The 25,640-nt window shown below is 35.4% G+C and overlaps 1 protein-coding gene across 11 annotated transcripts in view; it reads left to right on the top strand.

Moving 5' to 3' along the window:
• Dym (dymeclin) overlaps positions 1-25,640 on the top strand; it is a 357,093-nt gene that overhangs the window by 185,719 nt on the left and 145,734 nt on the right. For 8 of the 11 annotated variants that reach the window (XM_058573871.1, XM_058573870.1, XM_058573872.1 and 5 more), the window contains one exon: positions 21,459-21,623. The exons of the other annotated variants lie outside the window; for them this stretch is intronic. In XM_058573871.1, the coding sequence (XP_058429854.1) occupies positions 21,459-21,623 (165 nt within the window). The remainder of the gene's footprint in view (positions 1-21,458; positions 21,624-25,640) is intronic. 11 annotated transcript variants of the gene reach the window in all.

Raw genomic sequence — 25,640 nt, 5'->3', positions numbered from 1 at the left:
TAATGTTAATATGTTGAAAGAATTTCATCAAGTGTATTAATCAGATTTGGATTCAACTATGAATAACAGAAAAGTGAGAAATAGAAGTAGCTGAAAGAAGAAAGAATTTTATTTCTCTCCAGAGAAATAAAAGTCTAAAGCAGCCCTTCCAGGGCTGATGGGGAGCCTTGCTCCAGGAAATCTGTATTAGTTTCCATTTGTGCTTATAACAAATCACCACAAACATAACTTCATAAAACAACACAACTTTATTGTAGTTCTGTAGGTGAAAAAATCTCCTCTAAGTTTCGTAAGGTTTGATATCAAGCTCTTGGCCTCCTGAGCTCTTACTGTGAGGCTCTAGTGAAAGTCTTCTTTCAGGCTCACCGGGTTGTTGGCAGGATCCATTTTCTTGTGACTATTACACTGAGGTCCTCCTTGCCTTACTAGCACTCAGGTGGGCTCTCTGTATCTAGTGTCAGTGGAACATCAAATGCTGCTGCTTATGCACGGAAACCCTCTGACCTCAGCCAGAGAAAGTTCTCTGCTTTTAAGGGTCCATGTGACTAGATTGTGCACATCTGGATTACTTTCCTGTTTTAAAGTATATAATCTTTTAAAAATGTATTTTAAATTGACACATAGTATGTATGTATGGCATATGGTATGAGGTTTCAATAAATGTGTACATGTATCATGATTAGATCAGGGTAATTGGCATATTTATCACCCCAGATATAAATCATTTTGTTGTGTTAGGAACATTTTAAATCCTCCCTACTAGTTGTTTTGAAATGTTCCATTAGATGTTGTCAACTATACTTGTCCAACTATGCTATACCCTTTTTTAAGGAATGTCTTTTCAGGTCATTTTCTGTTTGTTTGTTTGTTTTTGTTTTAGTATTGGGGATTGAATCCAGGGTGCTCTACCACTGAGCTATGAGCTACATCCTAACCCTTTTTATTTTTTTATTTTGAGACAGGATCTCACTAAGTCACTAAGAGCCTCACTAAGTTGCTATGTTTGGCCTTAAACTTGCAATCCTCCTGCCTCAGCCTCTTGAGTCACTGGATTACAGATATGTGCCACCACACCTGGCTCTTTGCCCATTAAAAAAATCAGATTATTATTATTGCTTCTGTACAATTGATTAGATTCTTTATGTATCTGGAAATTAAATCCTTATTGGAAGAATAGTTTGACAGTATTTTCTACCATTCTGTAGATTCTCTCTTCCCTCTGTTTATTATTTCCTTTGTTGTCCAAAAGCTTTTTAATTTAATGTAATCCCATTTGTTAATTCTTGCTCTTGTTGTCTGTGCTTTGAGGGTCATATTTTTAAAAATCTTTGCCCCAACCAATGTCCTGAAGTGTTTCCCCAGTCCTTTCATAGTTTCAGGTCCTACATGTCAGTTGTTTTAATTATTATTTGTATGTGGTACTGAGGATTGAACCCAGTGCTTCACACATGCTAGGTAAGCGCTCTACCGCTGAGCCACAACCCCAGCCCTGCTACATGTCAGTTGTAATGTCATCTTTTTAATTTCTGATTTTCTTAGTCAGTCTAGCTAAAGGTTTATCTATTTTGTTTATTTTTTTAAAAGAACAACTCTTCTTAGATTTTTTAATGTATGTATTTTAGTTGCTGATGGACCTTTATTTTATTTATATATGGTATTGAGAATCAAACCCAGTGACTCTCACATACCAGGCAAGCACTCTGCTATTGAGCCAGTACCCCAGTCCCTTCATTGATCTTTTGTATTTTTTTAAGTCACTCTTTTGTTTCTGATATTATTTCTTTCCTTCTGCTAATTTTGGTCTTTTCCCCTGCTTTTCTAGTTCCTTGAGTTTCGTTATTATGTAGTTTATTTGGAATTTTTCTGTTTTGAAGTAGGTAGTTATTACTATAAACTTCCCTCTTAGTGATGCTCTTGCGATATTCCATAGGTTTTGGAATGTTGTATCTTCATTCCCACTCTTTTAAGAACTTTAACAACTTATCCTGCAAATTTTTTCATAGACTCATTGGTTCTTCAGAGAATATTATTTAATTTCCAAATGAGGGTGAGACAAAGAATAAAAGGTGAGATGATGTACTGGGTGAGTCTTGAGGAAGGTTCCTAGCAGCTGCCAGGAAATGTAGGTCTACTAATCCCGAAGTTAGACATTCGACCTTACTTAGCAGAAGTGGAAGTTGGGAGATGGACACTGTAGCCACGTGCCCAGCTGAAAAATCTGTTAGTTTAGAAGGGAGAAATGGGCTATTGGGAAATAGCCAACAGCTTCTGCCCATCTCATCATTGGAGACTAGGAACCTAGGTCTCTAATGCAGTAGCACAAATACCATATTTCAGGATGGGGTTCAGTGTCTTTGTGAGCAAATTAAAGGTCCTTAGGGTCAAGTTGAAGAAAAATCCTTAAATAGTGCATCTTGACATCTGAACTCAAAATTTCTATCCTTAAAAGAACATCTAGTCTTGAATTTTCTATTCTTATATATATGACACAGTGCTTTCCAAGAGTAAATCTTAGTAATTATTTTGTGAATTTACCAAAATGGTACTCCTCTAGTGGCATTTTGAGTGAGAAAGCTATTTATAAAGCTGCAGAGGATCCTTTTTACATCCAACTGTTCTGTGAGAATGTTCCAAGGTACATTCTTGGATACTTGGATATTGTATTAAGTCTCAACTAGGCATCCCACAATCTGTAACCTGTCCATGCATTTTTGCCTTATATGAATCTTTAATTCTTACAGTTTCTAAGTATCTTATACACTGAAAGAAAATGTCAGAGTACAGATTAAGAATAAGAAATTCAATTTCAATCCAGAAGGATTTTTGTATGGCCAACAGATACGAGACCAAAAGTGATGAGTGGTACACAGTGCTTCAGGGATATGGAAAGAAGAGGGAATGAGTGGTTCTAACCTAGGATAAAACGGCAGACTTCATGAGGGACAAGGCATTGAAGTGAGCTTTTAAGACATGAAGACTGTTTCAATGGGTAAAAGTAGGGGAATAGGAAAATCACATGTGTTACTAAAAACAATCAACAGGTTGGCAAGGAAGGAGAATTTTAGAAAGTATATGGAACTGCTTATTATTGTAAAGGAATTGCTTTTTATTTTTTAATTTTACATAATTGAATGTTTGCTTCTGAGATTTTCTTATCTTCAATCTGCCAGTGAGAGTAAAATCAGATACACTATCAATTTTAGGAATCATGTTGACATGGCCCTCTTGAAGACTAGTTGGTGCTTAGTTTATATTCCTTGCTTGAGATTCTTCTGGTGATTTTTCAGCTCTGAATGTGCCAGTACAATGTGAAGCATTTTGAAGGCTTCTTATTTCATTAGAGTTGGATCTGGATTGCCCCTTGACTCTGAGGAATCAGATATAAATCAATCCACTCCACCTTACTTGATTTTGCAAAGTGAACGTGTTGTTGCTAATAACTAAGAGGGATGTGGTAGCTTGTTCTTGCATTTAAGTATCTTTCACACAGAGCAGTGTAGAAAGTATGACCTGCATTTGGCTTAACCTGGAAAAGAACTAAGAATGTGAGCTCTTCAACAGTGGCTGCAGACCTTTGCAGGTGCCACAGGAGAGATGGATGAAAAGGTAAATAATGTCCCTCCCAATCCAGGAATCTGTGGTTTTGTTATCTTTACTCAAAAGTAGTAGTTTCTAGGTTTTGTTTTCCTGCAGATCTTTTGTTTTCTTTGTCCATGGCAACATGAGTACCTAGGAATCTGTAACACCACTCCGTCCCCCAACACATACACACACACACATACACACACACACACTCTCTCTCTCTCTCTCTCTCTCTCTCTCTCTCTCTCTCTCTCTCTCCCTCTCCCTCCCTCCCTCCCTCCCTCCCTCTCCTTAGAGCATCTCTATTCGGCCTTTTTCTGTTTTACATGTTACTCTTTGCCATCAGATTTCATTTGAAGAAAGGGTTCCGTTGCTTTAAGTACAGAAGAACATGCATATATGTATACATGAATAAATAAGATGAAAATTAGACCACACTTATTTAAATAATGGTGTATTGAGGTTGAACTTAGGGTTCCTTAAATCTTTCTATGGATAGTATACATCATAAGAATAGCATTTATTTAGTATCATTCTTGAAATCTAGGGTTTTAAAAAATAAATAATGGGTTCATTTGACTAAATTCTGAAACCTTTTAAAATAAATTTGTGATATAGAAACTTTTAAAAATTTATATTTGCATATAGGGTTTTGAGTTTTTCTAGTTGGTTCTATTATTTATTTTATTCTCTGCCTTACAGAATTTTATTGTTAGCAGGTAGAATATGGATTCTTATGGAGAAAATCTGTTTTATTAATTATAAGGCATATGTCTCAAGCTACCAAACAACTGTACTGAGTGTTTTGAATTAAATATTTAGGGCTTCATTGACTGTTTCCTCTGACTTCCATTAAGACCTGAAGAAATAATTCTTCTCTAATAATCTTCTCATTTGTTTGGGGCCAGTACACATATTGATGCAGAAGGAAGCCATTGCAGTAGCATTTAGGGTGTGGAAATCTTTTCTTAAGGACTTATGTAATTTCAATATAGTTCATTTTTGGTAGGAGATTGACAAATATCTATCATTGCACTAAACACTTGATTTTTGTTCCTGATAACTGATAGTACATAGTTCTGTCTTAAGAATAGTAAGGTTTTTTTTGTTTTGGTTTGGTTTTTTGGTATTGGGGATTGAACTCAGGGACACTCAACCACTGAGCCACATCCCCAGCCCTATTTTGTATTTTATTTAGAGACATTGAATTGCTCAGTGCCTTGCCGTTGCTGAGGCTAGCTTTGAACTCACAATCCTCCTGCCTCAACCTCCCGAGCCACTGGGATTATAAAAGTGTGCGCCACCATGCCTGGCTAAGAATAGTAAGATATTTTTGATGCTGGCATGGAATAAGAAACTTGAAAAGTGCATGGAGATTTTAAAGGGCTTGCATTTAAAAGTTTCTACAAAAACAAATGATCTGTGCTTGAATACAGCATATAGAACTTTGCTTAAAATCTATCACCTAATTTTTTTCCTCCTTAGAAAACATGATACATTTGACAAGCATAGATAGGCTAATGCTTCATCAAAGGCTGTCAATCATTTTTAATTTTTTAATATAGTTTTAAAAAATTGTGTTTTATAACTTATAAAACTGAATACAGAAAATTTCCCTTTTGTATAGATCTTTGAGTTGACAAACACAGATAGTCTTGTGTTAGGATGATAGTTACCACCATAATCAAGATTTTAAAAATTTCATCTCTAAGTATTTTCCTGTGCTAATTTGTGGTCAGATCTTTCCATTTATCCAAGCCCCTTTCTGTTTTGTAGTTTCCCATTTTTCCAGATTGTAATAAAGGAAATCATATAGTATATAGTCTTTTAAGTCTACCGATTTATCCATGTTCTTGTGTATATTGTTCCTTTTTATTACTGAGCAGTATTCCATTATGCGGTTACTGCAGTTTATCTATTCACCATTTGCGTTGCTTTTTAATTGAGGACAATTATGTATGAAGCTGACATAAATATTTACATAGAGAATTTTGTGGGAGCCTAAGTTTTCATTTCTCTTGGGTGAATACTAGGAGTATTTTAGTCATATGGAAAATGTTATCTTTATAAGAAACTGCCAGCTAAAGTGGCTGTACTGTTTGCATTTCTGCCAGCAACACAAGAGTTCCAGTTACTCCATATCTTCACTGAGTAGCAATTAGTACTATCTTCTTGTAAAAGCCATTTAAAAAATTATGTAGTAGTGTCTCATCTTATTTTGCATTTTCCTAATTACTAATAACTTTGAATATCTTTCCATGCATTATTTTGCCATATACCTTTTTTGGTGAGATGTGTATTGAGATTTTTTTTTTTTGTCATGTTGTATTGGGTTGTTTGAACTTTGAATTTGGGGAATTCTTTATATATTTTGGATATAAGTCGCTTACAGGTATGTATTTTGAAAATGTATGTCTACCATTTTTTCGCTTGTCTCTTAATAGTGTCTTTGAAACAGTTCATCTCATAATACCCACCTAATATTTTTCTTGATACTTATTCATTCTTTTTTTAATATTTATTTTTTAGTTGTAGTTGGACACAATACCTTTATTTTACATTAATTTATACGTGGTGCTGAGGATTGAACTCAGGGCCTCACATGTGCTAGGTGAGCACTCTACCACTGAGCCACAATCCCAGCCCTGTACTTATTCATTCTTTATAATTTATAGTACTCTCTCTTTCCCTGTTCTTCTAGGTCTTATTGTTACAGATTTATTATTTTGTTAAATAGTAAATATATGGAATTGTTGTATGTTTGATGTTGTTTTCTTGTTATTTAATTTTTAGTATGTTTATATTTTGATTCTTCAACTAGATTATAAACTGTTTAATGAGTAACTGTTGGTTAATTGTCTTGTAGGTTATATACAAAGTAAAGATGAGAAAGGCAAGTCCAATGTAAAATAGTAACCTGTATTTCTTCCATTATGGCATAGGTCTTCCTTGTACTAAATTTTCTCCTTCTGTGTATGGTCACCTGAAAAACACTTTGGCTTGTATTCCTTCCTATACACAATAAACAGCAGCCACCACCGCCCCCCCCCCCTCCACTCCACCAATGATCTCTTTGGTATATACCATCTTGCCTGTTTCTTAGATTCAAAAGTTACAGCTTTTAGCTTTGAAAGGATAGGTAGCCAGCACCTTAATTCTGGAACTTGGTAGAAATATTGCTAATTTTGATCCAAAACAACTTAATAATCCATTAGGATGAAATAAATGATAACAAGTAATGCCTTCAGAATTATTTCAGATTCGCCAACCATGAGATTAATCATGTTGTTCTTATTCTCTGCTCTACTGGAAGAAAACAGGAAGGTTTTATTTGATTGGGTGCCTAGGATGATTAAAATGATTAATTTCTTTTGCATTTCTGCAAAGTGGGCAGATCATGGTATTTTTTAGGATTTAAAAAAAATTAGGATTTTTTAGGATTTAAAAGTGGGCAGATAATAGTATTTTTTAGGATTTAAAAAAATTAGCAATTAAGGCCTCAGAGAGAGGTTTAAGTTCCTGTGGTCAGTGATTTATAGACCTTTGCTCACTCCTAAGGAAGGAAGTAATTTTATGTTTATGGTTATGACTCTGAATCCCAGCCCAGCCTAAGCTGTGATTGTCAGAACAATATAAAAGTAATTGTGATGCATAGAAATTCCCATAAACAAGAATAACTTTTGGACCATTGAATCTAGAATGCTAATTTTTGCCAGTTTTCCTCCTATAAATCAATAAATATTGAACCTTCCTGGGCCAAAGCACTGTGCTAGCTACTAGGGAAAATACCAAAATGTTTCTGAAGCAATGGAAGAAGGCCTCTTAAGGGTCACACTTAAAGACTGGAGGAATGGAAGTTTGCCAAAAGGACAAGGAAGTTGAGCAAGCCTGTCCAGATAGTTGACAGCCAGCTAGTGCAAATACGCAGAGGCAAGAGGATTCCTGGTTGTCTTTTTCCTGGGAGAAGGTCCATAGAAATTCAGCTCCTCCATCAGTGAGCCTGACTAGAGCATTGAGCTGGTGAGACCAAGATCTGGCTTTTCATCTTTACCCACCCAGGCAAGTGAGCTTCAATTTGATAGTAACCACATTCCTGTCACAGGCAGCACCCATAATCTTCACAGATGTGGATTTAGTGTGTGTCTCCACACCCAGATGGGTAAAACGATGAGGGCATGTAGATATTTCAGTGTCTATACATGACCACAACTGAAAAATGACTCTGAGATGGTCCTCCATTGATGAGTTATTAGCACTCTCTGTGGGAATATTTGTTCTTGTTTTTAATGATTCCAGTAGATTTTCAGCTCCTATATAGCATTTTATTGTGTGTATTTTTCCAGCTCTGCTGCAGAAAGGATGTGACATAAATATTTAATCAGCCTCAGTAGAATTTTCCTTATTTCATAGCTCTAGACTATCTAACTTCACTGATCTAACACTTGTGGCATGTATGTGAAGAGTCAAAACTTAGAATTCAGAAGAATTTTATAATGGGTATAAATCCTTTTGTCAAGTCATTATAAGATATAATGACTTTAAAACTGAGCAAGCTTTTTGGTGATCATAAAATGTGCTGATGAGTATCTTGATTTCTCCACATGACATGAAAAAGTAAATTTAAAAAGTTTCAGTCTAGTTGTGTGCCTCTGGTAGCTGTTTACGTAATGAGCGCATGCTTTAGATCTGTTTTGTTTGTTTGTTTGTTTGTTTGTTGAGAGAGAGAGAGAGAGAGAGAGAAATTTTTTAATATTTATTTTTTAGTTTTCAGTGGACACAATATGTGGTGCTGAGGATCAAACCCTGGCCACACGCAGGCCAGGCGAGCGCGCTACCGCTTGAGCCACATCCCCAGCCCAAGATCTGTTTTTCTTGTAGTCAACTACACTCCCATGGGACCCAATTTGGTATCTGTGGGAGTCATTGTTTTAATGTGTCCTCTGTTAATCTATCACTTCTCCTTGTACAGGGAGGGTCATAATGACATGGAAATGCCTCTTGAAATATAAATTGTAAGGAAAAAAATCTAATCAAGAAATTATTTTAAAATAAATTTTGATATTTCCTTATGAAATTTTCTTCAGTGTTCTCTTCATCCTAACTGTATGTTCATGAAAAGAAAGTGTTAGGAGGAAATTTGGAATGAATGTCTGCATTTGTGAATTTTTAGATTTTTGCTTATTAATACACAAGTAGAGAGTAGATAGTAACATGCTATTAACTCATTGAAATACAGCTTCAAGCCATATAGCAAACTATGCGTTGCTGGGAACCCAGCCAGCCTCGTATTACTGCATGGCCGTATTGGGCATTTGCAGAGCAAGTGTCTGTAATGGAGAGCCATGACACCATTCTTTTTAAATAGTTGCTTTGTCCAAAATCAAGGGACTTTTTTTTTTTACATACATGCTATGTAGAAAGGAATGCTTGCAATAAATTAATCTTTAATCACAACTGTAAATATAGATTATAACATCTTTAAAGCAAGGGACAATGGTACCATTTAAGTTTACATCTACTTAGTCTAGTGTTTTTAGATACCTGGTGCATATGACCCTTACTGTTTATGAATCAATCTTCCTTCCTTCCTTCCTCCCCCCCCCCTCTCTCTTTCTTTCTATTTTTAAGTGCTGCATCTGCTTTGGTAGCAGAAGAAAATTAGTGCCTTTAAGTATATTTTGTTTTATATGAAGAGAGAATGAGATTCTGCAGCACTGTGATTATGTCTTCAAAACAAATTGTAGTTCTCAAAAACATTCTTGGAAATAAAGTTTAAGAGAAAATATGATTAATCCTGTAGTACTACCAAATTTATGTCTTAATCTAACAAATATTTTAAAATCATGAAGCAAGGAATTTGACAAGACATTGTAAAATTGCTATCTGAAATACTTGGCTGTTTTTTAGATTTCCAGAAAAGTTAGCTCTTTATTGATGCATTTACTTGCCAAAATAAGTGCCAAATATAGGATAAAAGTGCTTACTGGAAATAAAATCTGTATTAGGGAATTTGATTAAATTTCATGTATTAATGACAGTATAAATTTTATTTGCTTAAAAATTTTATGCTACAAAGTTAGGAATTTCTTCTTCTGAAATTTTTTAGCAACCAAATTAATAAACTAATTCACAGAAAAAGATATTTATATTGTTAAAGAGGTTCTTTTTTATTATTTTGATCCCTGTTACTTTCTAGATCTGGCCCTGGGATATTAGGTCATTTCATCCCTTCTGAGCTAGCTCTGGATTATTTCTTTCAATGTATTTTCCACTGCCTGGGCCAGTCTGTTAATCCTTCATACTAGAGATTCCCAAGATGTTCATTGCTAGTGGCAGATTCAGCTCCAGGAAAAATTACTTCTGCTGCCAAAGAGTTAAATGATTCAAGGGTGTGCTTCCCTCCACCGTTGTATAGTTTCCTGACAGTCATCCCAGATTTTCCTTTGCTTATTTTCTTGGATATGGAAGTTTTAAACTGTGTAAAATAATATAAAATTGTATGTGTGTGCTACTTTGTAAATTTTTTGGTTTGCAGAAACCTCCCCTAGAAACTTAATACATATTTAATTTATATAAATGAGTGAATCAGTGGGATTCAGCATATCTCAGGAAGTCTTACATTCAGATTATGTTTTAATGAATAGTTTATTAATATTATTGACAAAAAGGACTATTGATCACCAGTGACTTCCATATTGCTAAATCCAGTGGCTCTTCTAACTTGCCTTCTTACTTATATTTTTGACAGTTACCTATTCTTTCCTTAAGATAATCTTTTCTTGGTTTCCTCATCTTCTCTTCTTTGTGGTTATGTGTGTTCTTTTTCATTTTGCCACTCTTCAAAATTCTGTAATGAAAGTTTAATTCCCTCTATCTTGATTTAAAGTGAATTTGTATTAAACAGTGCCATTTCTCAGGGTCATCTTGTCCTTATTTGGGCTACTCTCATGAAATACCATAAACTGAGTAGCTTATAGAAACAGATATTCACTTCTCGTAATTATGGAGTCTAGGGAGTCCAAAATTAAGGCACCAGCCAGTTTGATGTCCAGTGAGGACCCAGTTCCTGGCTCTCCCCCCCCTTAAGATCTTAATTCTTAATTTAAATATCATAAATGCTCATATTATAAAATATAGGTTAGACATGAAGTGAAAAAAGAATAAAATCTTTCTATAAAACTGTGATAAATACTATTAATATTTTGATGCATTTCTTTCTGGAACTTTACTAAGTATAAAATAGGAATTTATATAATTCAAAATATAGTTGAAATTGTGCTACATATTGTTTTTTTATATTTAGCTTTTCTTCACTTGTCATAATGCCTTAAGCATTTTTTAAATATTTTTTTTTGTTGTAGTTGGATACAATACCTTTATTTTGTTCATTTATTGTTTTATGTGGTGCTGAGGATTGAACCCAGGGCCTCGAACGTGCTAGGTAAACGCTCTACCGCTGAGCCGCTATCCCAGGCCCCTGCCGTAAGCAGTTTTAAACCACATCATTAAAAATTCTTTATAATGTTAATTTCAATAGTGTTCCATCTTACAGAAACTACAAAATTTGTGTAATCATTCTTCTGTTGTCTGACAATTATGCTCTTTACAATGTTTAAAAGTATAGATCATTGTTCACATGAGGAATAATTTCCTCAGGCTTTCTTCTCAGCAAAGAAATTAGGAAGGACCAACTAACTCTATTTTTTGTCTGTTACCCTGACTCTTGCAAAAATGGTCAAGTCAATCAGGAAACGCAGGAGATAAAACTTGCTGGAATTTCAGTCACAACACAGAGACTGCCTGTCAAGAACAATTGACAGCAGTTAATAAGAGTATGCCTTGGCATGAGCAGATTTGAGTCCTGGCAGGTCCCAGAGGGCTCAGCATGGAGTAGTGCAAGGATAGTGGGCAGAAGACAGAGCTCTTGTCTCAGCTTATTGGTCATGTATCTGTGTGACTCCACAATAGTAACATCTCTCCTACAGTTTCCTAGTCTATAAATGGGGGAATTGTATACTGAGATGCCTTCTAGTCTTCACATCTTCTGATTTTTGTATTAGGAAGCTTAAGGTGGCCCCCTACAGGTCCAAAGGACATTGGCTAAAGATGTAACTGATTGTCTTCCTGGTGTTGGCATCCCACCAAAGCCATGCTTTATTTGTAAGTGAGGAGAGCACAGTTTTACTTATTCTTGGGCTTAGTCTTTTCTGTTTTAGTTCACACAGTGTGTACAAGTTATCTGGAAGCCTTGTTCTGTGGCTACCTCCACCTTTTGGCATGTTCTTTAAGCTCTATATATTGCACTCTTCAAGAATAGTTCTAGAGACAGTCATTTCCTCGTTCTTAGAGGTTCGTTTTTTCTGTGTTCTCATATGGTGAAGAAAAGAGGCAAGTTCTGTCAGGACTTATAAGGTCACTAATCCTGTACACAAACTTCTGCTCTCATGACCTCATCTAATCCTAATCAGATCCCAAAGACCTTACCTCTTAATATCATCACCGTGGGGGTTGGTATTTCGAGATATGAATCTGGGGGACTGGGATCACAAACTGAAAGCATTGCGACCCCCTTCTCTCCCTTCCCTTTTCCTAGGTGATTATAGTCACTCTCACCTGTATACAAAGCACACATAATGGTTTATATATACAAAGAACAAAGCACACATCTCCAGGTCTGGGCTCTGAGAACTGCGTGCCCACTCAGATACTTGACAGCATCTTTCCACTTTCCATCCAAAATGGAAATCCTATCCTTTTCCAGCCTTCCTTTATCTTCTTTTCCTGTTCGTACCCACATGACTGACACTGTGTTTTATGCAAGTCAGAAACCTGAAAGTCTCTTTGGACTCTTCCCTTTTCTTACCTACCATATCCAGTTTATTACCAAGACTTATCAATAAATATACCTCAAATTCAGCCATTCTCCTTTACCGTCACCTTAGTCTCTACTGTGTTAACTTCATGTGGGGATGGTACTGGGAATTGAATCCAGGGCTTTACTCATGCCAGGTCAACAGTTTACCACTGAACTACATCTCCACTCCTTTCCCCCTTTTTTTTTTGAGACAGGGTCTCACTGAGTTGCCCAGGTTGGCCTCAGACTTGCAGTTGTCCTGCCTCAGCCTCCTGAGTAGCTGGGATGACATCACAGGCATTTATGTGCCAGCCCCCACAGGTGTATTAACTTTTTAGCAGGTCTGTTGTCAACTCCTGCTTCATCGGCCTATAACCAGACCGATCATTTCAAGAACAGATCTCACCTGAAACTTCTCTTCCTAATACACTCCAGATGTTTGTCATTGTTCCTAAGATAAAGACAAAACTCCTGTGCTACCTGCTTCTTCTCCCTCAAGGTCAGCTCCTGCCACACTGGTCTTTACTTACGCATAGGAAGCCTCTTCTTCCAACCCAGGTCCTTTGTTTGTGTTGTTACTTCTGTTTGAAATTATTTTCCTGTTTATCTTTATTCCACTCTTTAAAACTTGACTGAATTATTACTTTTCTAGGAAATCCTTCCCTTACCTATCTGATCAGGTGAAGTTTTCCCTATTTTAAGTTTCGTTTGTAGTACTTCATTACCTGTTTACATCAATTTGACTATTTAATTACTCTGTCCACCCAAATATTAACAGTGGTTCCTTAATATCAACTCATAGCAAATTCATATTCACATTGTGCTTGGGGGGGAAAAAACAATTTTGGTTAGTTCAATCATAATGAACATAAGATCATCACACCACATTTGATTATTTATGTATCAGGTTTTTTGTTTTTTTCAGTGTAGCAGGTTTGGATTTTTCAAGTAAAATTTTATTAGAACATAGCCATGCCCATTCACTTATGTGTTTTCTATGACTGCTTTCTCTCAGCAAATGCAAAATTAACTAAGTGTAGACCTAGGTATTTATTATTTGGCTCTTTAAAACAAAGAAAAAAATCTTTATTGGTGTATAATAGTTATGCTCCAATAAAATAGTGGGATTCATTGTGGCATAGTTTTATGTGCACATAATTAGATCGATCTCATACCTCACTACCCGCCTACTCTCTGACTCTTTAAGAAATTGCTGACTTATATAGTCTAGAGAAGTATCCCATTTTTTCTTTCTTTTTTTTTTTTTTTGTTTAATTCATATATCATTGACAACTCTATTGATAGGTCATTTGTCTTAGACAATATCCTGCATTCTGAATTTGTTTGCTTCTTTTCATGTTAATATGTCCTCTCACATTAATTTCTACTGTAAACTTAAAATTAACTCAGGGTTGTTTTTGTAAATATTCTTTTTTTTTTTTTTTTAATTTTTTATTGTTGGCTGTTCAAAACATTACATAGTTCTTGATATATCATATTTCACAATTTGATTCAAGTGGGTTATGAGCTCCCATTTTTACCCCATATACAGATTGCAGAATCACATCAGTTACACATCGTAAATATTCTTTTTTTAAAAAAATATATTTTCATTTGTAGATGGACACATTACCTTTATTTTATTTATTTATTTTATGTGATGCTGAGGATTGAACCCAGTACCTCACACATGCTAGGCAAGCACTCTACCACTGAGCCACAACCCCAACCCCTGTAAATATTCTTAATAATTGTACCTATATATTTCCTATTTTATCATGTCAGAAGACTCATAATATCTAATTATGCTAGACAAGCTGAGATTTATCAGTGGGTTCATATGGTGATAGCCTATTCCCTTCATTCTAAATTTTACTATCATTCTGTCACATAATGGTCTCATTGATGATTTTTTGCTGAATTAGTTATTTTATTACAGGCTACCAAGTGACAGTTTTCTAATTGTAATAGTAAGTGCAATTCTTCTATTAAAAGAGGATTTTTTTTCCTCATCAACTCTGGTTAGTTGAAAACACAGGATTAGTCCTTAATTTTTTGTTTTAATATTTAATTTTCAGAAATAGATATTGATGCCTTTCTCACCTCTAGGAGTAACCAATAAGTACTGGGTTTTATGTTTTTATTATTATTTTTTAATGAACTCCTGGATTTTTATATATAGTCTATGTGTTTTAGTCACTTGCAGGATAATTATTCATTTTGATTTCTGTTTGTTTTTGGTCACTGGGAGACCCCTATTATTGTTTCTTATGTCCTTTTCACAGGACTCATTTGTTTCATTTGTCTGGTTTTCTTTTTTGTAGTACTGGTGATCAAATCCAGGGCCTCTCATATGCTAGGCAAGCACTATAGCATTGAATTATATCCCCAGCCCAGGACCCCATTTATCTTTGATAATTTTCTTCTTTATTTGCTTTTAGGCCAATGTGTCTCAGGCTAATTTGTATATTTTCTGTTGTAGTCCTAGAAATAGCCATTCTTCCCAGGAGCCAAGTTTTCCTTTAGTGGGCATGATGCTTATAAACTACAGTGTGCCTTTTATTTCATTGTCTTGCCTAATTGCTTTGGCAAGTACTTCCAATATGCTGTTGAGTAGAAGTGTGGCATCATTGTCTTGTTTCAAATCTTAGAGGAATGCCTTTCAGTATTTTACCACTGAGTATGTTAGGTACGAGCTTCTTATATATGACTTCACTGTGTTGACTCTAATTGGTGAGAGTTTTTGTCATGAAAGGATATTGAATTTTGTCAAATGCTTTTTCTGCATCTAATGAGATGATCATGTACTTTTGTCTTTCATTATATTGATGTAATGTATCATAATCATTGATTTGCATTGTTGGACCATCCTTGCACTCCAGGGATAAATCCCACATTATCATGATGGATGTTATTGAATTCTATTTGCTACTGTTTTGTTGAGGATTTTTATGTCTCATTGATCTGCCATGGAGGAGTTCACATACTGGTGAGGAGTCAGGAAATTTACTTACTTTCTCTGACCCCTATCCCCACCCTTCGAGGATTGAACTTCAGGGTACTTAACCACAGAGCCACATACCCAGCCCCTTTCATATTTTACTTTGAGACAAGGTCTTACTAAGTTGCTGAGGCTGGCTTTGAACTTGTGATTCTCCTGCTTGAGCCTCCCAAGCCACTGGAATTACAGGCATGTGCCACTGCAGGAAACTTCTCTGTAACAGATTTTAATGTTAAAGTAATTTTAGGTAAGTATTCTACCACTGAGCTGCATCCCCAGTTCCTGAACTTTCTTCTAAGAGCTGTTTTTGCTATATCCCATAAATTTTCATAAGTTATCTTTCCATTTTCATTTTTCTGAAGATTTTTTTAAAATTCCCTTTTAACTTCCTCAGGAGCATGTTTCATTTGCAGGTATTTGTGAATTTTCTGAAATTCCTCCTATTAAATGCTAGTTTTATGTGATCATAGTCAGGAAAGATACTTGATAAAATTTCAGTCTTCTTAAATTTGCTAAGGCTTTTTTGAGCCCTACCATGTGTGATTTAATCTATCATGGAGAATGTTCTGGGTGTACTTGAGAAGAATGTGTATTCTGATGCTTTTGGATGGAATGTTCTGTATATTTGTAGTCTGTTAGACCTAAAGTCTAAATCCAGTATGTCCTTAATAATATTCTATCTGAATGATCTAGCCATTGTTGAAAGTGGGATATTGATGTCCTCCATTGTATTGCAGTCTCAGTCTCTCTCTCTCTCTCTCTCTCTCTGTCTCTCTCACTCATTCGCTCACTCTCTCGATCCTTTAGTGTGTTATACATTTAGGTGCTCCAGTGTTGTTGGGTAAATATATATTTACTATTATTATATCCTCTTGATCATTTGATCCCATTAACATTATATAATGCCCTTCTGTGTCTTTTTTTACAAAAAAAAAAAAAAGAAAACCGTTTTTTACTTAAAGTTTGTTTTGTCTGTATATTTAAGAATAGATACCTCTGTTCTCTTTGAGTTCCATTGTGTGGAATATCTTTTTCCAGTCCTTCACTTTCAGTCTATTTTCAGTCGCCCTCTCTCCCTTCCTTTCTTTCTTGTCAGGATCTCACTATGTAGCCTAGGTTGTAGACTCATGCAATTCTCCTCCCTTAGCCTCCCTAATAGCTTGGGCTACAGGCATGCACCACCATTGCCTGCTTACATGTGTCCTTAAAAGTGAGATGAGGACTGGGTTGTGGCACTTGCCTAGCATGTGTAAGGCATTGGGTTTGGTCCTCAGCACCACATAAAAATAATAAAATAAAGGTATTGTGTCCACCTACAACTAAAAAATATTTTAAGAAATAAGTGAGATGAGTCTCTTGGAGACAGTATGAAAAGGGAAAAGTAGAATTATCACTGTTTACTGATAAGGTGGTCTTAGATAAAGAAAATCCTACAGTCTTCACTAAAAAACTGCTAGAACTAATAAACAAGTACAGTAAAGTTGCACAATGCAAAATCAATATACAAAAAATCACTAACATTTCTATATATTTTAATTTACTTTTTGGAACTGGGGAATGAACTCAGGGGCACTTGATCACTAAGCCACATCCCCAGTCCTTTTTTAAATATTTTATTTAGAAACAGGGTCTCCTTGAGTTTCTTAGGGCCTTGATAAATTGTTGAGGCTTTGAATTTGTGGTCCTTCTGCCTCAGCCTCCCAAGCTGCTGGGATTATAGGCATGCACCACTGTGCCTGGCTATCATTTCTATATATTTCAACAATGAATTATTTGAAAAAGAAGTCATAGGACAATCCCACTCCCACCCCGCCCCCCAAAAAAAGAAGAAAAGAAAACACAGCTCCCAAACTTAGGAATAAGTTTAATTGAGGAAGTGAAAGGATGATAAAATAAATTCAAGAACACACAAATAGATGGAGAGATATTATATGTTCATGGACTGAAAGATTTAATATTGTTAAAATGTCAATAATAGCCAAAGTGACATACAGATTCAGCACAATATTTATAAAAATTCTTATTTTTATAGAAATAGAAAACACAATTATAAAATTTAAATGAAACCCCAGAATATCTTTAATAGCCAAATCAATCATGAACAAAAAGAACAAAGTAGGAGACCATACTGTAAACTGTAGTAATTAAAATGCATGGGGAAAAAGATACAACCAGGGGAAGACGAGAGTAGAGAAGAGAACCCACACATATATAGTCAACTGGTTTTCTACAGAGGTGCCAGGAATACTCTATGGAAAAAGGGTAGTCTCTAATAAATAGTGTTGGTACAACTGGATATCCATATGCAGAGGAATGAAATTGGATCCTTATTCACACCAGATGCAAAAATGAACTCAAAATTGGTTTAAAAAAAAAAAAAAAGAGCTTTGTAATGTTTTGAACAACCAATAAAAATTAAAAAAAAAAAACCACAAGGCTTGGTTTAAAATCTGTGAAGGATAATAACATCCCTTATAATAGTTTGTTTTCCCATTCAGAAATAGGCCAGTGTCTCTCCATTTATTTCATTTCTTTTATACCCAACAGTAAGTTTTTATAATTTTCTTCATGTAAATTCTAAATCTTTCTTATTAAATTAATTTTTTATATTTTATGTCCACTAAAGGATCTGTTAACAAGTTTCCTCTAAGAAAGGAAGGAAAGGGGAGAAACTCAAAAAGAAAAAGAAAAGGGTAGCTAGCATTCAGAATATTCTCAGTAGTCCTTAAAGTTTAACCTGCCTCTGGTAATCTTATTTTTCTTTGAAAGTTCTTTAAGCATATAAATAACTGAGAATATAAGTTAGTAAAAATTGCTGTGAAAATTACAGTTTTATCGTCAAAGTACTGTAAAATACATCATTATTAAGACTTGACTCCAGGGTACTTTTTAAGCTTTACTTTTTTGCTTGTGGTTTTTGGCATCCTCTACAGACTTGAATGTTGTTCTAGGACAGAACATTTTCATAATTTATTTTGGTGTGAAGGATAACCATATCAAGTAACGTTTCAGAACTATACGTTGCATAATCTTGGACATTTTTATATAAGAAGGCACTAAGGAGGCTTTAGTTTTTATGAAAGTGCAACTCTTAAGTAACAGTGACTGTTTTTTATGGGATAACTCCAGACCACATTTGCTTACTTCCCACGCTCTACTTTTTCTGATGGCCCGAGCCTTAAGTATAGAGGTCAGGGTAACATTCTTAAGGCCCTCTATTTGAATCCATGTTAAAATGAGTATCATTCAGTTTGGGAAAAAAAAAAAAAAACTAGTTTTTATTCTTTTCTTTAAATTATTTTTTGATGTTTTAATACTGTGTTTATTTTTTAAAGCTTTTTATCTTGAAATTAGAATTACAAAAAGGTTACAAAATAGTACAAATAAGGTTACAAAAATAGTACACATAATTTTCATTTACCTTTCACTCAGATTCCACAAAATTTACCACATTTGTTTTGTCATCATTCCATCTCTCTTCTTTTGAAATGCTTGAAAATGAATGTATAGATATGATGTACCATACCTCTGACGACTCCAGTATGTGTTTCTTTAAAAAAAAAAAAGAAGAAGAAGAAGAAGAAGAAGACATTATCAAAATCAGGAAATTAACATTAATTTTAAAAGGTATTGTCTAATTTTCTGTCATCCAACTTTTTTTGTCCTTTGCCCTGCTAATTCCCTTTCTAGGGAAAAAGAGAAAAAATGCCTTTTCCCCTATTGTAGAGAATTCAATACCAAAACCACATGTTACAGTTTGTTGTCCTTGTTCATCTTTAATCTGAAACGGTCCCTCAGTTTTTGTCTTTCATGACCTTCAAAAGCTAAAGGGTACAAAACTTTTTTTTTTTTTTTTTTAAGACTCAATCTCAATTTAAGTTTGTCTGATTCCTCAGCAGTAGGTTTTCACTATGCTGTGGTCCTTTCAGGAGACACATGATGTCTGCTGGTCCCATTTCTGATGATAAAAGTAACTGCTGATCACTTGTTGAAAGTGGTGGTGAAGCACATTTTTAAAGAACACAGTTTTTCAGTTTTCTTGATTTTACTCGCCTTTGGTGGATTGAGTCCTTTTTGAAATTCATTGAATTGCCTTATTGGGGATATTATTAGCTTTCTAAGACTTTTCCAATTTCAGTAAAGTCTTGTTCTCTCTTTCCCTCTAGTGTATAAGCTCTGTAACAGTAGGGATTTTTAGTTTGTTCTTTACCCTATCTTCAGTGCCCAGCACTAGGTAGTAGTTAGTGCCTGGCCAGCTGGTTTTTTGGTTAGTGGTTAAATGGATAAGTGCATTGTTCATTTGTGGAAATTTGCCAATTGAAAGTCTTCCAATGAATTAGTTTTATTTTGAGTTCAGCGTACTTTAATAATCATCTGATACCCCCTTGGTAACTTTATGCTTTTGACGTGGTTCTCTAAGACTAGTAGTCAAGGTGTGTCACTTGATATGTTCACTATTTTGTTGTTCACCTTCTCAGATTGATTTTGCATTTTCCTCTTTGAACTTGTTACACTTAAATGGCCTGAAATATTGTAACAGTGAAACTTCCCTAACTTTAATAATAATCCTAATTCTAATTGTCCCTCTGATTACTTTACTTTTTCATAATATCCTTCAAAATTTTGGAGCAATTTAAAGTTTTAAGTTCTGTGTTATTTGTGGAATTAAGACAAAAGAGATCAAATACTTACTATTTTAAAGCTGCTAATTACTGAGCTGGATCTAGACTTTTAAATTTTCTGATTCCTTATTTAATATTTCCTTTGCCACAGCATCTTCCATATCATTGTGGTATATTATTGCATATCTGACAAGAATGTATTTCAAATACTGTGAAGAGAAAATATCTTAGATCACTTTATTCCACCAAAGCAGATATATGATTCACTAATGACACCAACGTATTTTGAGACTTTTTTCCCTATGAGTTTTTGTGTTTATTTTTTCCTTTTAAATAGACTTAAAAAATAGTTTTAGCTTCACAGCAGAATTGAGCAGAAAAATTCATTACAAGTAACAAATGCAATGACAAATCATTGTCACCCAAAGACTTTAATGTTACATTAAGGTTCACTTTCAGTGTTGTATATTCTATGGCTTTGAACAAATGTATAAAGGCATGTATTTACCTTTATAGTCTCTACAAAGTATTTTCATTGTCCTAAAAATCCTCTGTGCTTTGCCTCTTCATCCCTCCCCTCCTTCCTAACCCCTGGCAACCACTGATCTTTCTATTGACTCCTTAGTTTTACCTTTTTCACAGTGTCATATACTTGGAATCACAATATGTAGGCTTTGCAGATTGGCTTCTTGGTATATGCACTTCTTCTATGTCTTTTCATGACTTAGATAGCTCATTTCTTTTTAGTGCTAAGTAATTCTCTGTTGTCTGAATATAATGCAGTTTATCCATTTTCCTACCAAAGGATATCTTGGTTGTTTTTAAGTTTTTCAGTTACAGATCTACTGTAAGCATCCATATGCAGGTTTTTTGCGTGGACATACATTTTCAGCTTCTTTGGGTAAATTCTGAGGAGCACATTGCTGGATTTTACGGTAAGAGTGTCTTTAGTTTTGTAAGAAACTGCAGAGTTGTCTTCTAGAGTGACTGTGCCACTTCCATTCCCTCCACTAGTGAGTGATATTTTCTGTGGTGTTATCAATGTTCCAGATTTTAGTTGTTCTAATGGATCTGTACTGCTATCTCATTGTTGTTTTAATTCTCATTTCTCTAATGACACATGATGGGGAACACTTTTTCATGGGCTAATTTGCCATCTGTACATCTTCTTTGGTGAGGTGTCTGTTCATATCTTATGCCCATTTTTTAGTCGGGGTTTTTTGTTGTTTTTTTTTGCTTGCTTTTTTATCCTTTTTATGTTCTCTTTTAATAGTTGTTTTATCTTGGGCACCATCTAGTGAAGATACACAGAAAGCTTTGAGGGCATAAAGAATGACTTTATTTTTTTCAAAGGAAAACTCTCTCTTTCTGTTTTTCTCCTTTTACCTTTGTCTTTCAGTTATACCTGCCGCCACTTGCGGAGATATGTTTATGTGTTGGACAAACTGTATTTCCCCCACTCTCACTGTTCTACGCTTCAGCATTGCTTCTCGGCCCTCAGTGAAAATGGAGAGGAACTCTTGTCTTTAACTTGCTCTCACATTCTCAGATCCTATGCTTCCAGGTTATTAACCTCTGCTGTCCATTTACTGCATGCTGCATGGTGTGTATAACTGATAATTGCATGCTTTCATAGGACACATGTCAATTAAATAATAAGAGTGAAAATTTATATTTGAACTACTGCTAAATAATTCTTTAAAGTGCTGCCTGGGATTTGTTTCCTTACATATGTCTTCAGTACTTTATATTATGTTTCATGGGAAAGAGGAAAACTTTTAGCCACATAATTGTCACATAAACTTGTCAGAACTTTTCTATATTTTGTTTCCTTTGCAGATCTCTTGACTTATTTTATAGTAGTTGGAGTGCTCTGTCTTATTTGCCTATGAAATGCACTTTACAGTTAACCATCAATTACAAATGAAATTTTAGTTCTTTTTCTTGATCTGTAAGTGCACCTAGGAGCTCACTCTAGGACTTTGCCCTTGTTCTGATAGAGGCACGTTCAGTTGAGCAGATTTGATTTTATAGGAAGATAGAAGTCATCCTATTTGGGTTTTCTATTTCTTGCTCATTTTATTTACATACAGAGTAGTTATAAAGTCAGCAAGTTGCAATGTGTCATAGATGAGTGTAGATTAAACATAATGATGGTGGGAGTACTAACAGACAAGCAATCAATCTCAAATATCAGAGAAAATCAACACCTGCTATTTAGTGTGTATCGTGCACCAAAATAGAGGGGCAGTATGACATTACTGCTTTGTACTTTGCAGTTGACATTTTTAAACACATTTCCTATAAGTCAGAGATGACTTATAGCAACACTATACTGTGAGCTAGATGTGATGATTTAAGGCAGTATCTTCACTGCCAAATGATTTAGAAGGAGGAGGAAAAAAACTCCATGGCAACCTTAACCAGGAAATGGAAAGCATTTAGAATTAAAATAGACCTTCACAGATGAAGAAACATACAAAAGCTTCAGACTACACATTATATCTAAGTGAAAACACTTTCTTAGGAAAGGAACACTGTGTGGCACATAAGTTGGCAGAGCCTTTTTTTGGTAGCATAAAGATTTTATAGACTCATTATGCTGTTGATAAGTATGGTACAGATACTTTTGAGAAATCAAGAATAAAAAATTAAGAGAAAATAATAAACTCTTAAATATAGAAGAATCAAGCTAAAGTCACTGACATTTCACTGACTTACACAAAATACTGTCAGTTAAGTGAATGCTTTTAGGAATTGTAGACAGATCTTGTCTAGTTGCAAGGAATGCGGAGCAATACTGCTCAGTGAACCTCTTAAATTGACAGCATAATTGACCTTATCCTTATTCACTAGTACATCAGTCAGGGCTGTCCATAAAACTGATAGGAGATTTTATATATATATATATATATATATTTATATTTATATTTATATATATATATATATATATATATATATGCAGTGAGGAATTGATCATAGTGAATTGACTTTGGTGACTGGAAGGGCTATCAAGTTTGAAATCTATAGGGGAGGTTGACAGGCTGGAAATTCTGGTAGGTATTGATGTTGCAGTCTAAATTCACGGGGGAGTTTTATGTTGTAGTCTTAAGGCAGAATTACTTCTTCCTTGGGAAACCCAATCTTTGTGAGGCCATCAGATGTATGGATGAGTCCTAGTCACATTATGGAGGACAGTCTACTTTCCTTGAAATTAGCTGATTGTAAGTGTTAAGACATCTGCAGATACTTTCACAGCAACATCTAGACTTAGTGTTTGAAGGAACTAGGTGCCATAGTCTAGACATGTGGAACATAAAAGTAACTGTCATGCTGTACTTCTTTTTGGTCCCCTGTGTTTGGATCTGTCATATCAGGGTACAAGCTCCGGGGAGTGAACATTCAGTCTTGTACATCATCATACACCTTGTAGCTTCATGCCCAGCACATCATTAACCCTCATGAATACTGCAGGCAGCAGTTTCTCCGGTTTGCCATTTGTGATAGAGGCCACTGCCTATAGTTTCTTCTGGAGTCACTCCACCCTTCACCTGGCAGGGACAGACAAGGAAGATAAACACATGGTCAGGTAGGAAGATGAAAGGAAAAGGCTAAGGAAAGCAGAGTAGGGAGGAACAAGAGTAAAAATGTTGAGAGGGAGAAGAAGATGGAGGCATCATGTGGCAAAAGCAGAGTGTTCTTCCTATGCCTGCTTTAGCTGCCTGCCACAGAGCTAAATCTCCACTGTGCCTTAGGTCCACATAGAACTCCGTCTATATTTTCTGTTTCCTCATTCAACGATTTTCCTGGAACCCCTCATCTCTTATCCATTTTACTTCCTCTCTCCTCCTTAGTGCTTTCAGCTAGGATTTAAGGTATAAGCATCCAGAGGGTATTTTTTCAATATCAACCCTCCTGAGGACTGAACTACCCTTGTGAGTGCATCTGTGATGGGAAATGTTAGGCCCTAGTACACCCAGGTAGGTAGCTGAGGAAATAGAGTGGGGCCAAAAAAACTCTGAAGTGTTTTTGAACACATTCTGTTTTCCTACAGTCTTCCATCTTTTCTCACCTTATTTTAGGGCTGTTTTCCGGATAAGCTGTCTCTGGGCCTACAAGTCTGCCAGGTCCTGCCTGTTCTAATGCAGTGTGCTAGTTAGAGACATGAGCTCTAGAGTTAAGGCCTCTCCACTGGCTTTCAGTCCCAGACCCACCACCTCCAATCTGGGATAGTGCACAGGAAACTGTTCTGTTCAGGACAGACCTCAGAATGTGGGCATGCTTTGCCTAAAAGGAGGTTCTGGTCACCTTCTCATGCAGTATTCATTTGCAAGTAGCTAACATCCTGCGTACCCAGTGACACATGGTCAACTATAGTTTAATCCCCATAGTTGAGAAATTTATCTTCCAGCAGAATTATATGATAAAAAGGACAAACTTAGCCAAAGTCTGAATGGAGCACTCAAACTCACTTTACAAAATCGTATTGCTTTTGCTTGTGCAGAATGTTTAAAATGTAATTCAGTTCCTAGAGAAAAATATGAGCTTAGTCCTTAAGTCTAACATGTATTACTCCTTTAGATAGAAATCTCAGTCATTTTGCTGCAAACTTTTTCCCAGCATAAGAATTCTTCTTACAGTGGCCTTGAGAGAGAGCTGGGCTTACTACTTCAGGAGATGGTAGAATTCCTGCTGCTTCATTTTTGTCAAGTCTGCCTGCCATTAATTTTCGTAAGTTGGTTGTAGCTCTGAACTTGAGAGAAATGTACAAATGCAGAAACTTTGAGGCTTATGATATTCCTTGAGGTTTTTAAAAATACATGTCATGACTTCTTAATTTTTTCCTTCAGCTTAACTACCTAGGTTACTTCAACCATTCTGTACAACAGTGTATTCAGTGTTTTTATTATCTTCCTAGATGGGCTATTTTTGACAGTACCAATCATAAAATCTTGTATCCAGAATTAGATATAATATTTTTGTAAGTTATAATTTTGACTTTTATAATTTTTAAATTATAAATTTTACTCAGTTTGCTGGGTGCAGTAGCACACACTTGTAATCTCAAGGCAGGATGAGGCAGGAGGATCACAGATTGAGCATTTAGCAAGGTCCTCAGGAACTTAGTGAGACCCTACCTTAAAATTATACATAAAAAGGGTTGGCAGGTAAAGCTCAATGGTAAAGTGCCTTGAGTTCAATCCTTGGTATAAAAGAAAAAAAATGTATGTGTGTATATGTGTGTGTGTGTGTGTGTGTGTGTGTGTGTGTGTGTATAATACACACATACATATACATAGTATTCATAATTTGTCCTAAGACTCACTGGTGTTTGAAAACAGGTACACTTTGGCTCGTGTAGAATTCTCAGATATTTTTCCATGGGAACCCACATCTCCCTGGACTTGTTCTACATTTAATTATTTGGATGTAATTGCAGAGGCTTTACTTAAATGTAAAGAAAGAATAAATGTATTCTTACTGTCTTTTTCTGGTTGCGTCATACTTCATGAAGTTAAAGTTATAAGCCTTTCAGACATGGTGTCTCCTCTGTTTTACCCCCCCAAATATTGAGCTCACC

This window comes from Marmota monax, unplaced genomic scaffold (genome assembly GCF_021218885.2).
Source record: "Marmota monax isolate L192 unplaced genomic scaffold, Marmota_monax_Labrador192_F-V1.1 WCK01_AAM20220418_F8-fsc00031, whole genome shotgun sequence".
Taxonomy (NCBI): domain Eukaryota; kingdom Metazoa; phylum Chordata; class Mammalia; order Rodentia; family Sciuridae; genus Marmota; species Marmota monax.
This window is presented reverse-complemented; position numbering and strand designations above follow the sequence as displayed.